The sequence below is a fragment of the Lonchura striata genome, chromosome Z (assembly GCF_046129695.1).
Source record: "Lonchura striata isolate bLonStr1 chromosome Z, bLonStr1.mat, whole genome shotgun sequence".
Lineage (NCBI taxonomy): Eukaryota > Metazoa > Chordata > Aves > Passeriformes > Estrildidae > Lonchura > Lonchura striata.
The window spans coordinates 23786916-23801089 of record NC_134642.1 but is presented as its reverse complement, the minus strand read 5'-3'; the positions used below and the strand labels follow the sequence as shown (position 1 = coordinate 23801089).

The 14174-nt window shown below is 37.7% G+C and overlaps 1 protein-coding gene across 1 annotated transcript; it reads right to left on the bottom strand.

The window, feature by feature from the left end:
• Positions 1 to 4667: 4667 nt before the first annotated feature.
• Positions 4668 to 13604, bottom strand: GCNT1 (glucosaminyl (N-acetyl) transferase 1). Its single transcript, XM_021530541.3, has 2 exons — positions 7390 to 13604; positions 4668 to 7000 (listed from the first exon to the last, which is right to left on the bottom strand). The coding sequence occupies exon 2, from the start codon at positions 6860 to 6862 to the stop codon at positions 5582 to 5584; it is 1281 nt and encodes a 426-aa protein (XP_021386216.1). The 5' UTR covers positions 6863 to 7000; positions 7390 to 13604; the 3' UTR covers positions 4668 to 5581.
• Positions 13605 to 14174: the final 570 nt, after the last annotated feature.

The window sequence follows — 14174 nt, the reverse complement described above, 5'->3', positions numbered from 1 at the left end:
CTGGTTCAAATATGCTTTTTTAACCTCCACTGGTTGTAAAGCAACTGGTGACTGTAGCATCTCAGAAAGCTATGTAAAGTGTTCTGATATTTTCATTGTCATTCTGTTCTGCTGTGACTGTCACTTTCTTTTCAGTATTTTCTGCTCTTAGCATACTTGCAGATTTTTGAGAGACTGTTCCAGTCTGTGTCATTCATCTTAGGATGCTGAAAGTAGCCTTGTGGAGGATTTTTCCACATTTAAAAAAAAATTCCATGTGTGACTATTGTAATGCTAGAAAGATGCTCAGTTGATGGAAATATGTTTGTGTTCTCATAGTTTCATCCAAATTAACCGAAGTACATGAATTACATTGCTGCATTGCCAGTCTGGCAGATTTAGAATTTTCTGAAGATTCTTCAGGCTACTAGTAAAAATTGAACTTTCACAAGTCAAGTCCCCTATATTGACTGCAAATTTTGATACATTAATAGGTAAAAATAATGTGATTTCAAAAACACAACCCTAGCAGAATGTAGTTTGCCAAATAAAAGGGAGATGTGCAAACGCAATTATTCTTAAGAGGGTTTGAGACACTGAATTTACTAAAAAATTAAGCTAAAAAAATAGCTACCAAATTGAGAAGCAGAGTCACCCCTCACATGCTAGATCTATTTCATCTGAAAATAGTTTCGCTGAAAACTTCACTTTGTACCTTGGCCAGTAATGTTTAGAAGGTTTCTTAGTGTTTCTTTCATATGTGCTGTCTCTTCACAGATCATGGTAGGAGGAGCAAAAAAGGTAAGACACTCTGAACCAAGGAGGCAAGGGTGGGAGAAGTCTTATGTTTTAAGGAAGGAGAAAGCCTATGAGACTGGAGATACTGAGACTAGAGAACAGACCTCTTTCTGTGTGCCCCTTGTTACACAAGCAGGCAAGAAATGTTTAAAAACCAGCAAAGGAAAATGCTTTGAGTAATTGCTGTGAAAACAATTGGCCCTTCTGATTTTAGTCATTTGAAGAGAACAAGAGCTCTCCAAAGGTCTGTTGCACTAGGGAGCAGGGACATTATCTTTGTGAAATGTTTTGTTTGCAAGGTTTCCTAGCATAGCAGCTATTTGAATTAAATTTAGTGGGGAGGGAGGAAAGAAGAGAGGAAGAGAAGAGTATGTGTGGCACTTGTATTTTGCCTTCTATTAAAAGTGCTTGAAGAAAATACAAATTAATTGTGTAGTCTGGATATTTATTTTTTCATTGCTCTCTCATTGCTGTCTCATTGTTGAGGATTTATATATTTCACAGACAGCAGCTGCTCAGTGCTACAGTGCCACAGGCACAGCAGAAAGAATAAATGCTTTTGGTCTCACCTGGGTTTGCTCTGCTGTAAAAGCAAATCCCCTCTGCTCTTGGGGGCCCCTGAGGCAACAGGAATTGAATGTGCCAGGATGCAAGGCTTAAAAGGCTTATCATACATTAACTCTTAAGAGCACTTCCTTGTTCTGCGTGCCCAGCAAAGACATGCCGTGTGCATAACATCACTGCCTGGTATGTTGTTAAAAACACGTTTGCTATTTTTGCAGAACTTGAAAAGGCTTAAAGGGTGGCTTGGACTAACTCGAAATTAAGGTCAACAGCACTTTAACTCCTTCTTGTAGGCATTACAAAATTAAAAATTATCCTAATAATCTAGTGGTTCAAAGGGGTAATCAAGATTTAACTGCCTGGTGAAAGCAACATGTTTAATTAACAACAGTCTGTTGTTAAATGAGATCATGAGCATTATCTACAGACATGTCATGTGTTCTCTTCCAGTACATTTTCCATACTAACATGATTTCACATCAACACTAGGGAATCTCTATTTCCAGCACCACTAAAGCAACTCACACAGCTCTTAGCACAATATACTAAAAACTCACTCATAACTGTTGATGCTAAGCCACAATTTTCACTTTCCCTATCACACACACATGAAGCCTTAGACCATTTCTGCTCCCCACCCCAGGCAAGTTGTGTGGAAGGAAAAGTGATAAAGGGTTTTGATTGTAGACAAACAAAATTCATCAAAGATATTGATGATTTTATTAATTAAACATTTTCTGCTAAAATATTCCTGAATTATTACTTGTTTAAATGAGAGAATTAAGGGGGTCATGTCCCTGAAATATTAAAAAAAAAAAAAAAATAAGATATGCAAGATCAATGTTTTCATGGTACAGAATAAAACACCATTAGTTGTATGTGACTAGATCTCCCAGAAGGCTACATTTCCAAGTCCAAAGGAAATACTTTATTTAAAATGTAGCTAGATCTCTATCTGTCAGAAAAAGTTCCAGCATCCTGTCTTGGAGTAGGTAACATGGATCTTAAAAAATGGCATCTGGTCAAGGCCCATTCTGACATGTTCTTAGCAGAATTTTTTCATCTTTTACACAACTTAGTTGTTTTCTTAGGAAACTTTGAAAACTTCAGTTTTTTTGAGGAAAATAATATAACAATATATTTTTAATTATACTATTTTACTTCAAGGATTTGGTTGTGTTCTTAACTTTTTCTTGTCAAGCTCTATTATAGATACAAAAAACAGACAAAATAAAACAAATACTGGCAGATCCTAGAAGAATGCAAACATGTTTAAGACTCCAACAACAAAGCTCAGTTTGAGAGGCAGAGTATTTAAATGAGAGCACTGAGCAGAATATTTCCCACTTGGAAGATACTGTATATAAGGCACGGCAAATAAGGCAGACAATGGTGTAGAACTGTCAGATCCAGAAAAGGGAAGGGGTGAAAAAAAAAAGTGAAAAAAAAAAAGGATGGGGCAGGGGAGGAATGGGGAACCAAGAAGGAAAAAAAATACAAACTATTATCTGTATGCAAAGAATGTATGCAAAACCAACTCATTTCTGCTATAAAACAGAAGAATTAGGGTACATATTCCAGAAAGATACAGTAACATCTTGAAATAATGTATAAGATCAGATTAGTTAGATTCTTAAAAACGGACTAAGTATATCTGTTAAAAGTCTGCTGGCTTGATTTCAAATAAAAAAAGAGATAAAAGCACAAGTTTTCAGGATCAAGTCACCCTTCAATCCTAAAGGCTTTCAGCCTGGTGATCCTAAGTGTTACTTTGCTACCACGCTTACCATCAGTAAACCAAGTAAATTGCTTATGTGTTAAGTGGGGACTGAATTTGTGCAGTGACTTCAATACACTGAGCTCTTTTAGAAAGCTCTGCTACAGAAAATGGGGACCCTTAACATGGCCCTTCAGCAACGATTTCAGTGAGTCTTTCCAGTTGCCCTCCTAGCTGCCCACAGGATGACAGGATCATGGTGTGAAGGCTGGTGTAAGCTGGGTATGTGACTTGGACATTTAAATTCTAACAGAGCAAGGTGACTGTTCTGTAGTCAGTTTTAGAGAGGGTTTTAGAGGGTTTTTTTTGTAGTTCACTTTTCCCAGAAGAAATTCTTCCTTATGGCAAACGTGTCCTAAACAGCTACGCTCTCTTACTTTTCCTTCTGTACAGAAGATACGGTGAGCATACACAGGATCTCTCTTGACTCCATCAAAACAGTAATATTTGAAGCATCTAACCAAGCAGCATCTTTGCTTCCCATAGTAATAGTACTATTAACAACAGAAATACAGAGTATTACACAAATTACTAAGTACAAAGCAGGCTGAAAGAGGTAGGGTAAAGATTGACAAGTAGATTTCAAGCAACTGAGTCAGCAGTCCATCTGCTGCCCAGAATATTTTATTATTTACCATCACTTTTGCAGTCTTTTTGAAGAGCAGTTCTGGTATCATAGAAGACACTCATGTATATTGTCTTTAGGTGCAAATTCTTAAATAAAAATTACTTCCTGGAAATTCCCAGTCCTATACACAGTGCAGTGAAGTTTGTTGTAGCTTGTGCAAAGGTGGTAAAGCACGACTGTCTACAAGAGCATTCTTGTGGAAAAGTCAGGGTGGGGAAGATGGGGTATTTCCCTCAGCTGCCTTCGGGGTATTTCCCTCAACTGCCTTCGCTACAGGCTTTAATTACCTGCTAATGTGAAAGTCTCTGAAGACTCCCTGAACAACTTTCAGGTGGTTCTGAAGGCAGAGGTTGGCAAAAACAGGCTCCACTTCAGATTAAACCGCTTGCCTCCCTAGCTGTTTGCATGACCAACAGTAAGCAGTCCTTTATGTTAATGTCTAAATAGGAGAAACTTCAGAACAAAGTGCCTTTGTGAGAAACACATGCTGCAATTACAGCAACAGTTCACAAATAAAAACATTTAGTCTGTTTTGCCATTTGCTAATACTTTTAATTAATTCCACTGCCAGCTCAGGAATGAGACAGCTGGCAGTAACTATGCATGACAAACCTGAATTGATACAGAAGGAAGTAGTATCATCCCTCACAGTGTCTTCTTCTTTCATCCCCAAGCTTCTGTGTCATACTGCAGCAGCTAAACTAAGCAATGGCCTAACTAGAATTAAAATCAGATGAACAAGTTAAACCTAAACAAGCACAGACACATGAGTAACTGATCATATGGAGGTAAGGAAGGGCTTACATAAGCTGCAGCTTCAGTCATGTATGGAAAACTATAGCAAAAATATCTTCGGCCTTCATCATTAAGAATTATTTGTGATATTTTCAGAGGGGACTTGAATTGTAGGAAGAGACAGTATCATTTAAAAAAATAATTTTATTTTTTCCATACTTAGTGTTAAAATAATCTGGAATGTAAAGTGAGCTTGACAGAAAGCAGAAACCAGCAGTTCCATCAGTAATATTTAGACACTACTGCAGTTCTTTAAGTTTTGAGAAACTTCAGCTATTTTGGATACAAAAACAAAACTCCCCATACAGTAAGAAATGTAAAATTACAAGTCTAAATCTCATCAGGCACAAAACTGAAGTTTCCCTGAGAAGATATAATTACAAACTAGTGTATAAACTTTATGACACAATATCAGGGTGCTTTAAGAATACAAAATATTTGAATTCTTTAATACTCCATGCTGAAGACAAAAATTTCAGGAGGATTAAGAATCACATGTAACATAACTGCAGCAAACAGATCTATGTAAAATGGTAACAGCTGGTTTTGTATATCCCCTTTTGCATAGCTTTTAGATAAATTCTAGTGTATTCCTGAGATCTTTTAGTATTCAGTATGAAGTGCAGTCCAGCTGCTTTGTACCCCACCCCTTCATCTTTCTCTTCCAGCTAGCATTACATTCATGGGAAAAAAAAATTGAGAATAATCATGAGCAACATGCATTTTCTGTGCCTTAAAATAGTTTGGCCAAAGGAAAGTCCATTATACCTTCTAGACAATAAATACTCCAAATAGTTGGCTTTCCAAAAACTGCTGTCTGATTTTGTACCTAAAGCTCCAAACCTCAGTGTGCCACAAAACATACTCAAGATATGTCTTTTCTGCCCTTTGTCCGTGGACAAGGCAGGGCAAGAGCACCACCACACCAACATGGTGGGGGTCATTATACCCATTATCAGCATCACCACAATTGCTGCAACATGTTAAAGTATGTTGCAGTAGAATATTTGTAGCTATGTTTCCTGACAGGAGCAGACATTTCAGTTCTTTTGCAGATACAGAGCTTTGTGCCGCAAATACTCTTCCAAGCATTTCACTGCAAAAGGGTCAACATCAGTGTCGAACTTATTAGCAAATAAGTGGTGGTTTCGTAGGATCCAGTTCAAGTCTCCTACTCCAAAAACACAGACAGAGCGAATGTGAACTCCACTGCATGGTGGGTAGGGTGCACCTTTGGACACATCACCTTCAAAGTATTGCCATTTGACAAACCTGGCCAGTGCATTCATGTCAGAAACATCATACTTGTCACTGGAAGAAAATGCACCTGGGACTTCAGGGATTCTCTGAATTGTTGCCCACAGGTACTCATCTGGGCTGTAAGTATCTTTCGCCCACTCAATGAACTTTAGTATTTTGCTGTTTTCTAGTACATATTCTACAAAGTTCCTGCTAACTACAAAATAGGCACTGCCAGAAAAAACTGGAGTACTGAGAGGTGGTAGTTGTTTGTCTATGCCTGTGTTCTTTATTTTACCATCAATAATCTCATGGTGTTTTTTCCACCTTACTTCTTTATAAACAGGCATTTTTTCTGTTTCCAAGCTGTTTTCACCTTTAAGGGCTTTTAATTTCTCTACTATTTCCTGGTTGGTCTTTATAGGAAAGTCCATACCACATAGGTTTATTAGGTATTTCCAGTTTGAACTTCTTCTGTAGAGATCTTTCATGCAGTTAATGTCTGCTTGCACTCTGCTCCATGAAGCATATACCACACTCTCTAACTGGCTGGAAATAAAGACATTATCAAAACATGAGACTATTCCCTTCACAGCAGCAAAAAATGATTCTGGAGACTTTTTGTCTACATGAATGCAATAAAAATTCTGCGGAACATAGATTGATCTTAGAAGTCTATCAAGCATCTCAATTTTGTGATAAACCACAATTGAGTAAGCAATTGGAAATTCTGCTTCTTCGTTGCTGAGAGGTTCCATAATGTATTTCCTAGTCTTGGTGAAGGAGGCACAGTCTGCAGTCATGTTAATATAATCATCTGTTGTTAGTCTGGGGCGTTTCTTAAATGACACTGATAATGCCTCAAGCTGTACCTTTTGTATTTCTTCTATATCCCCCTCAATAATCTTGGTGCAGTTAACATTGCTAATAGGATCTTCTTTTGTTAGCTCCAGATGTCTCCGATTTAGGAAGTCTTCTTTCTGGTTAACTTTCAAAACTGAAATTATTACTAAAATGAGAGTTAGACCCAAGAAAAGCCTGAAGCGCGAGTTGTGGCAAAACCGTAATTTCCTCTTCAGCATTTCAAATATCAGGTAGCTTTGCAGGGCTAAAAAAAAAAAATATCCTCTTCTCTATTCATAAGAGCTTCAACAACTTCCAAAAAAAAATTTGCTTCTCAGGATTTTGGCAATTTTTTCAGGGAAATGGAAGGAAAAATCCTAAAACAAAATGGAATATGATAATCATTCTTAGACTAAAAGGTTTATTTAAAAAATTAGTGATTAATAATTACATTCTTATTTAGTGACAGTAAAAAGCTGAATAGTTCAGCCAAAAATACTCTGTTGAAAATTAAAAATTAACAAATAATTTTTTAAGAGAAAAACACTGGGAGAAGCATTGTTTTCATGAAACTTCCACAGTACTAACCCTACAAATCAAAGTTCAGTAAGAAAATAGAGGTGATTTAGTTGCATCTAAAACAAAATTGAAGTCAGATACACTACTGAGAGGCAAGCATTTCTTGTTAATTCATGGTTCAGAGCCTGGAAAGAATGTTTAATACCCACTTCAGGGTTGACATAGATTTCTTTATCATTAAACTTACCACTCACTTCCTGGATGGCAGTCATGCTTTAGTTCTCACTGGCGAAGAAGTCCCTGCAGCCTTTCAAGATCTTTATATGAGACAGTCTCTTCAACATCCTTCATATGAGTTTAGAAATACCACTAGGGAAGAGCTGATGAGAAGGGAAAGGAAAAAAGTTATTACAACAGGGCATCTCAATTTTCAGAGTTGTGAGAAAAACCTGTTACTGATTTGCTGAAATAGGTTTATAAAGTAAGAGGCAATACTTACGACCTGTATCTCAAGTTGATTTGTATCAGGTCACTGCAATTGCACTAATCTAGTGCACAGCAGTGTTGCATTACCATCATTTAAACACTTCTTATTCAGCAATTACTTTTATGTGGAGGCATGCTGCAATGTTGGATTGCAACAAGATTTCTAGCCAATTTTATTTTCTACTTTACTGCACAAGCACTTGATAATTTTTGTTTGTTAGTTCTGTTACTCTTTAAGCACCTTTTTTTCTGTTTTGTGAACAGAATCACTCCAGTTGTGCAGCAGCTACAGCTGTAGCTGTTGAGAATACTAGAACTGTATTGCAGAACTGTGTGTCTTTTTTTTTTTTTTTAAGTACTATGTCATGCAGGTAAATTGATCAAGAACAGGATATCCTTAAATAACCTACACTGCTACTCAGATGCTACTTCTAATCACAAATTCACTGCCTAATAATGTAGTGCAGGTTTGAATTTCAAACCAGCCTCTAATTCCAAAAGCCTACACAGTTTACAGAGAATGTCTTACAAAACGTGAATATTTAAGCTTATGAAATATAAAGTATTTGAGAGATACAAGGCTTCTTACATTTTTACTACTTCCAAGAAAAAAGACAGTGCCTCAGAATAACTTTTTAACTGGCAATAAACTCTGTTCAAGAAAAGTAAGTGTGTATTGTGTCCACTGCTGTGTTTTGCTATAGGTTGTTCAGCATAAGAATTTTCTTTTTCCCCATATTCTCTTTAAGCTACCCCAGGACCATTTTAAGTTTTAATTCCTAAACTGTGGCTCTTAAGCTGCTACTTGCTGATCTTAGTACAGGTGCATATAGGAAATGAGGCATGGCATCACAGAGTTGTTCCTTAGTAATGCTGCTTGGGATGCACTACACGCTGGGTCCACCACTATGCCCATGGCACTGCAAACTGACTGAGGGAAGCAGCAGGTGGGAGGAAGGTATGGAACACTGCACAAATGCCTAGCACAGCTATGAGAATCAGGAACTATTATAGTCAAATATATTGTATTTCAAGCCAACAGCAGACAGAGACCACAAAGTAGACACAAATTTGTCACTAGCAGCATGATATAAACATTTTATTTACACTGAAGTGTACTTTGTTTTCGGAATTACAATGGTAAATATTTTATCGTGCATTTCTTATCTATTTTAAGGAAGGCAGTATATTTTTCACATACAGTGAAGTCAAACTGGAAGAAGATTTAAAATGCAAAACTTAAGGAAAGTAGCCCAGTGAGCTAGCATTCAATTACAGTGGCAAGCACACAGAGGGAAATTTTAACAATGAAGTCTTACACTTTGAATGTAAAAAATAATTAAAAAGAAAATTCCAGAATTCTGTTATTCAATTTGCAATGTATCATCGAACCCAGTCACATAATTTAGAACATATTTTAATATGCTTTGTAACTTATCACACACTTTTGTACTTGACGTCCTGCTTGTTTGCACTAGTAGATCTAATGCTCCAAAAATAATATTCATCACATATTAAACTAACAAAGGAAGGAGACTAAATATGTGATAGTGTTCATTGCTTATATATCTTCATAGGATGAAGCCTGTGATACTGCTTAACCTTCAGTTACTGTATTCTGCCTACCAACTTAAAAATTAAGATGTTTCTAGAACTTAAAGTGCACTTCAAATACAGTTATATTTGTGATACTTTAGCTGATAGACATTGGAATCCTTTCTTTAGGCTGTTAGCACTATTATTTTATCCTATTCTTAGGAGCATTGAGAAGCATTTTATAGTACTGAGAAATAAAACACACTCAAGAAGATTACCAGCCCATCACTGTCCCAGTAGAGGGAGACGGTCTTAATTGAAAGTGACCATGGCTGTCTTCACCTTCTAAAGTTTTCAAAGACTAAAACTTGCTAAGAAGTCTTTCCTGCTCTCATTTTAGAATAGAATTTAGTTGAGTGTAGGATACAGAATCCCATTCAGAAAGAATGGGATTCTTGTATACCCAGCTGGGTGCAATTCCTCTTTTGTTCAGAGCTCAGAATAATCAGACATGGCATTTTCATGATACCAAAATGAGAGATCTGCAAATATTTACACATTAACATGACTCTTATCTTTATAATTTTTCCCTGTAAATTTCCCTGTGAAATTCTTTTCCCTTGTAAATTTCTCTCACTGGCACACTCCTTCCTCAGACCAATTTTAACAGTAAGTAACTATATATTTATTCTCACAATTTCAAAATCCTAAAATCTGAATCATTTCCCATTCACAAAAGCTGATCTTTACAGGGTAAGATTTGTTGCCTTTCATCTACTAATACACCTAATACACTTAGTGAGCATAGAACACTCATTAATATAGTTTCAGATTACATTCAGTTAAGCTTTTTTAACATCACTAAAACTTTAGCTCTACACAGCCTTTGTGCACTCACTAGAGAATTATCTTGCACTGTGGGAGAGGTGGAGGAAGGTTTGCAAAGCTATGGAGGAAATGCTTCATTTGGCAGCCTTCGTCTTGCTCTCAAATGAGCTTCAGTTGCAGAATTTACATACCTGACCCAATTTCTTTTTTAACTGCTTTCTCCTCAAGTCAAAATCTGTACTTCTGAAGTTTCCCTTTTCATCATTGAAAGGGGAACCTTACAGACGTTGCTGGTAGTTGGGGGAGTCAGCAGAAAGGCTGAGTTAGCTGCCCACTTCCCTCTTTCCTGCCAAAGTTATTTTTTATTCCTGTCTATAAACTGTCAACAAACTGTATGGTCTGACTAAACAAAACCAAGGTAATTTCCGCTTGATTTCTAGCAAACACGAAATTCCAAGAGAAACCTAGGTCTTCAAAACAAAGGAAAAAACCCCACTACACAAAACACTTCTAGAACAGTATAGCAGAGCTTGGAGGGAGACCAGAGCTGGCATGGAGGTTTTGTGCAGACAGGCTGGACTGGAGCTAGCTGCGGGTGCTACAAATGAGGATGCTTGTGAGGATGCACAGCCAGCAGGGCACTGCTACTCCAGCAGCCAGGACACCAGCCTCTGGCCACTGGCACAGCACAACCTCTGCAGCTTCACTGAACCACTGCTCTGGAACCACCATGTGCTGCTGGTGGAAGGAGCAACCCCACTCCCATCCCTGGCACCCACACATTGGGCGGGGAGGACAGATCCAAACAGACGGCCTCTGGGAAGCTCTCCAGCCAGTGGGGCCCAAAGATGGATTTGTTGTGAAGTCCTCACATATCTAGAATGCTTCAAAGCACACACATCCTGTAATTACTACAGTTACCATGCTTCCATTCAGATTCAGTTATGCAGAATATTCATTCTGATGAGGAAGTGATTTTCAAAGCAGTAAGCAGCTTGTATAAAAACAAACATGTATAAACACAAACATGGATAAACACAAAGACAGACTTAGTGGACTGCAGAGATCTGCCAGGCACAGAAGTCATTTACTCAGCTTTCCAGGACACCAAGCAGCACAATCTTGAAAGCAGATATGCCTGTAAATCAGTCCAAGAACTCATATTTGTTCTGTTAGGTAGTATTGAGTCTTGAGTCGTAGTGAAAATGAGAACTGGTCATAAGCCGCATAGCTGGCTTACCATAAATCTTTATGGGACCCTTAATTCTGAAATCATATGCAGCAGGGTTTCATGTGGGCTTCATGTGTCAGTTGTCCGCAACACTCTGTAGGAGTAGATGCTTCTCCTTCAGAGGTGCTCAAGAAAACAATAAAAAGGGAAAATATATTCTCTTTTTACATAAAAAAAAAAAAACTCAATGCATTTATAGTCCTTTTTCAACTTGGAAGACAGCTTTAAACGAAATTCCACAAGTGACTAGTACTGCTACATATACCACTACATGGAAATTAAATAAGAGAGTAGCAGTAGACAACTGTTTTTTCAGAGCTAAAAAAATACAGAAATAAATTAAAACCTCCAGGTTATTTGAAGATATTATATTCAATTGTTATGTATCTAACACTCAAAAATATTTCTGTTTCAAAAAATTAGTAACACTCACATGAACATACACTCTGTGTAGACTGTAAATTGAAAAAACAGTTTTACTAGCCTTTCTAGTACTCTCTTATACTACTGTATCACATAAACCTTCTGCAGAACAGTTCAAAACCTAATTACTTTTTCCAATCCTTTCCGTCCTTAGAGACCCCATAGATAGAGCTAACAGTAAGGAATTTCAACTAAGAGTAAAGATGTTATGGCAAAGTCATTCAGTCACCAGTTCCTACCTCATGAAGCCCATGACTCTTAGTATGGACAAAAATATAGGTTTTGCCTTTAGGCTACTAACACTGAAAGAACAAATCACAAAACAAAAAATAATGAAATCTTTAAGCTAATGTTGGCCAATTTAACATGCAGTAGAACTGCCCAGTGTTCCTCAAGGTAATTTGTACACTTTGTCTACTTCAAGATAAAACACACACTTGTTCTTTTTACATTATTCTAAAGTAGGACCTATAACCATCAGGAAGAGCACTCCTCATGCCCAGATAAAAATTTTTGTTCATTGCTGCCTTGTGACAATGCTGTATTTCATAATGGGACACACCGGCAGGAAAGGTAGTCTGTAAAACCAGAAGGAAGGCGGAAGGAAGAAGCTGTCAAATTTTTTGAGTACTGGGATCCCTCTTCAAGCACAACATAGAAAATATTCTGAGATTTTTAAAGCCCTATGGAGAAGCCAGCATTTTAAAGCCATACCTACAGTTATAACTCACCAGTGAGCTAAAGAATCATCAGTGAACTTGCTGATATATTTTATCACAGATTTCCAAGATGAAGTTTCTGTTTGTTTTGTTAACTTCCTTTAACAGCACCACAATTATCCTATGAATAACAATGCTGCACATTGCAAAAAGTGGTGTCTCTGGAGCTATGAAGTTTACCTAACACTGAAAGTTACTCCACTTGTACTACTGGGTAGGATACATTTTTGTGGCACCACATTTTTTCGCCTTTTATAAGACAGAATTCTATGTTGATAGTTAGGTGTTTTCTGTTTCAGGAGATTATGAACCAGAGTAAAGGGGGAACTTCTAAATTATGTTGAAATCCAAAGAAAAACTGAGAGGGATTATTTACAAAATGAAATTAACTATTTTAATAAGACTAGCAGTGGGTTTTCTAATGTGGAAACAAAACTGGAAAACAGGATTTTGCTCAGTAAACGTAGTATTTTCAGCAAATAGACTGTAAATCTTTAGCTTGTATGTTTGCCTTGTATTTGGTTTATGTTAGAAAAAAAAAAGGCAGTCTTGGCAAAGGTATTCATCAGGTTTTTTAAGCAACTTTTGGCTCTTTTGGCCTCAGGAAGTTAGTGTTATCCCAGATAATTCAGATTATTGTAGGAAAGACATTATGCTGGTAACTGGCATACACTATAGGCAGAATAGCTAATCATTAAGGAAAAAATACTTTCTTTTGTATACACCTACTTTCTAAAGCAATCTAAGTGATCTCCAGCTTGAGATACAAATACTGCACTGTTTTTCACAAAGATTTTCAAGTTGAAAGACAGAAAAGCTAAATTTGTCCCATCTTCTCTCCTTACGATTTCTGACTCTCATTCTTGCCAGATCTGTGGTCAAATACCTCATATTCCATTAAAAATTAAATTTAAAATAGCAGACTCCAAAATGGCAATTCCCTCCTGCTGCCACTCCTCCTCTTTCCCACAAAGAAGTCCACTTTTCTGAGCTGAAAGAAGGCAAAGTGCCAGAGCATAACTGAGTCTCCTGTCAGCCTTCTTTTTCAGTCCTCTCACCCAACCTGGGCGACAAAAAAAACCCTATTTAGAATCTTCTAAGTAGTTGTTTGGTGGGGTTTTTTTTGTTGTGTCTTGTTGTTGGTGTTGGTGTTGTTTTGTTTAGTTTTAAATTCTAACCAAAAAGAACTTTTTTTCAGGGTTTTCCCAGTTACATTCAGTTAAAGAGAGGGAAAAAAAAAAAAAAAAAAAAAAAAAAAAAAAAAAAAAAAAAAAAGGCAGCACAAGCTACAGCTCAACACCTCAGGAGCATCATGAACCCTTAAACCCCGTTCTCGCTAGCAGATTTCGCACCAAGCGAACACCCAGCCCGGAGGGCAGCAGCCTTCCCGGGGCTCTCTGCAAGCACTGCCGCGGAAAAGGGCGAACGGAGGGTCGGAAGACAGACAGAGAGTGGGAAAACAAAACAAACTAACAAAAAAGGAGGTGTGACGGGGGAAAAGCAGGGGAAGAAGGGGGAAAGGGAAATGAGAAGAACAGGGGAAAGAAAGAAGGAAAAGGACATAAGGGAACCAAAAAGGAGAGAAGAAAGGGGAAGTGGGGGCGGGGGGGAGGGTTGGGGGAGAGAGAGAGGAAGGGAAAGAAGGGGAGAGAGGGAAAGGAGTAAGGAAAGAAAAAAGAGATGGGGAATAAAGACGGAAAGAAGAAAAAAAAGGACAGAGGCACGACAGACGCATCTCCCTGCCCTTGAGCGCAGCACCTGCCCGACGATACGGCGGCTCCGGGAGTAATACCGCGGGGCTCCGCTGGG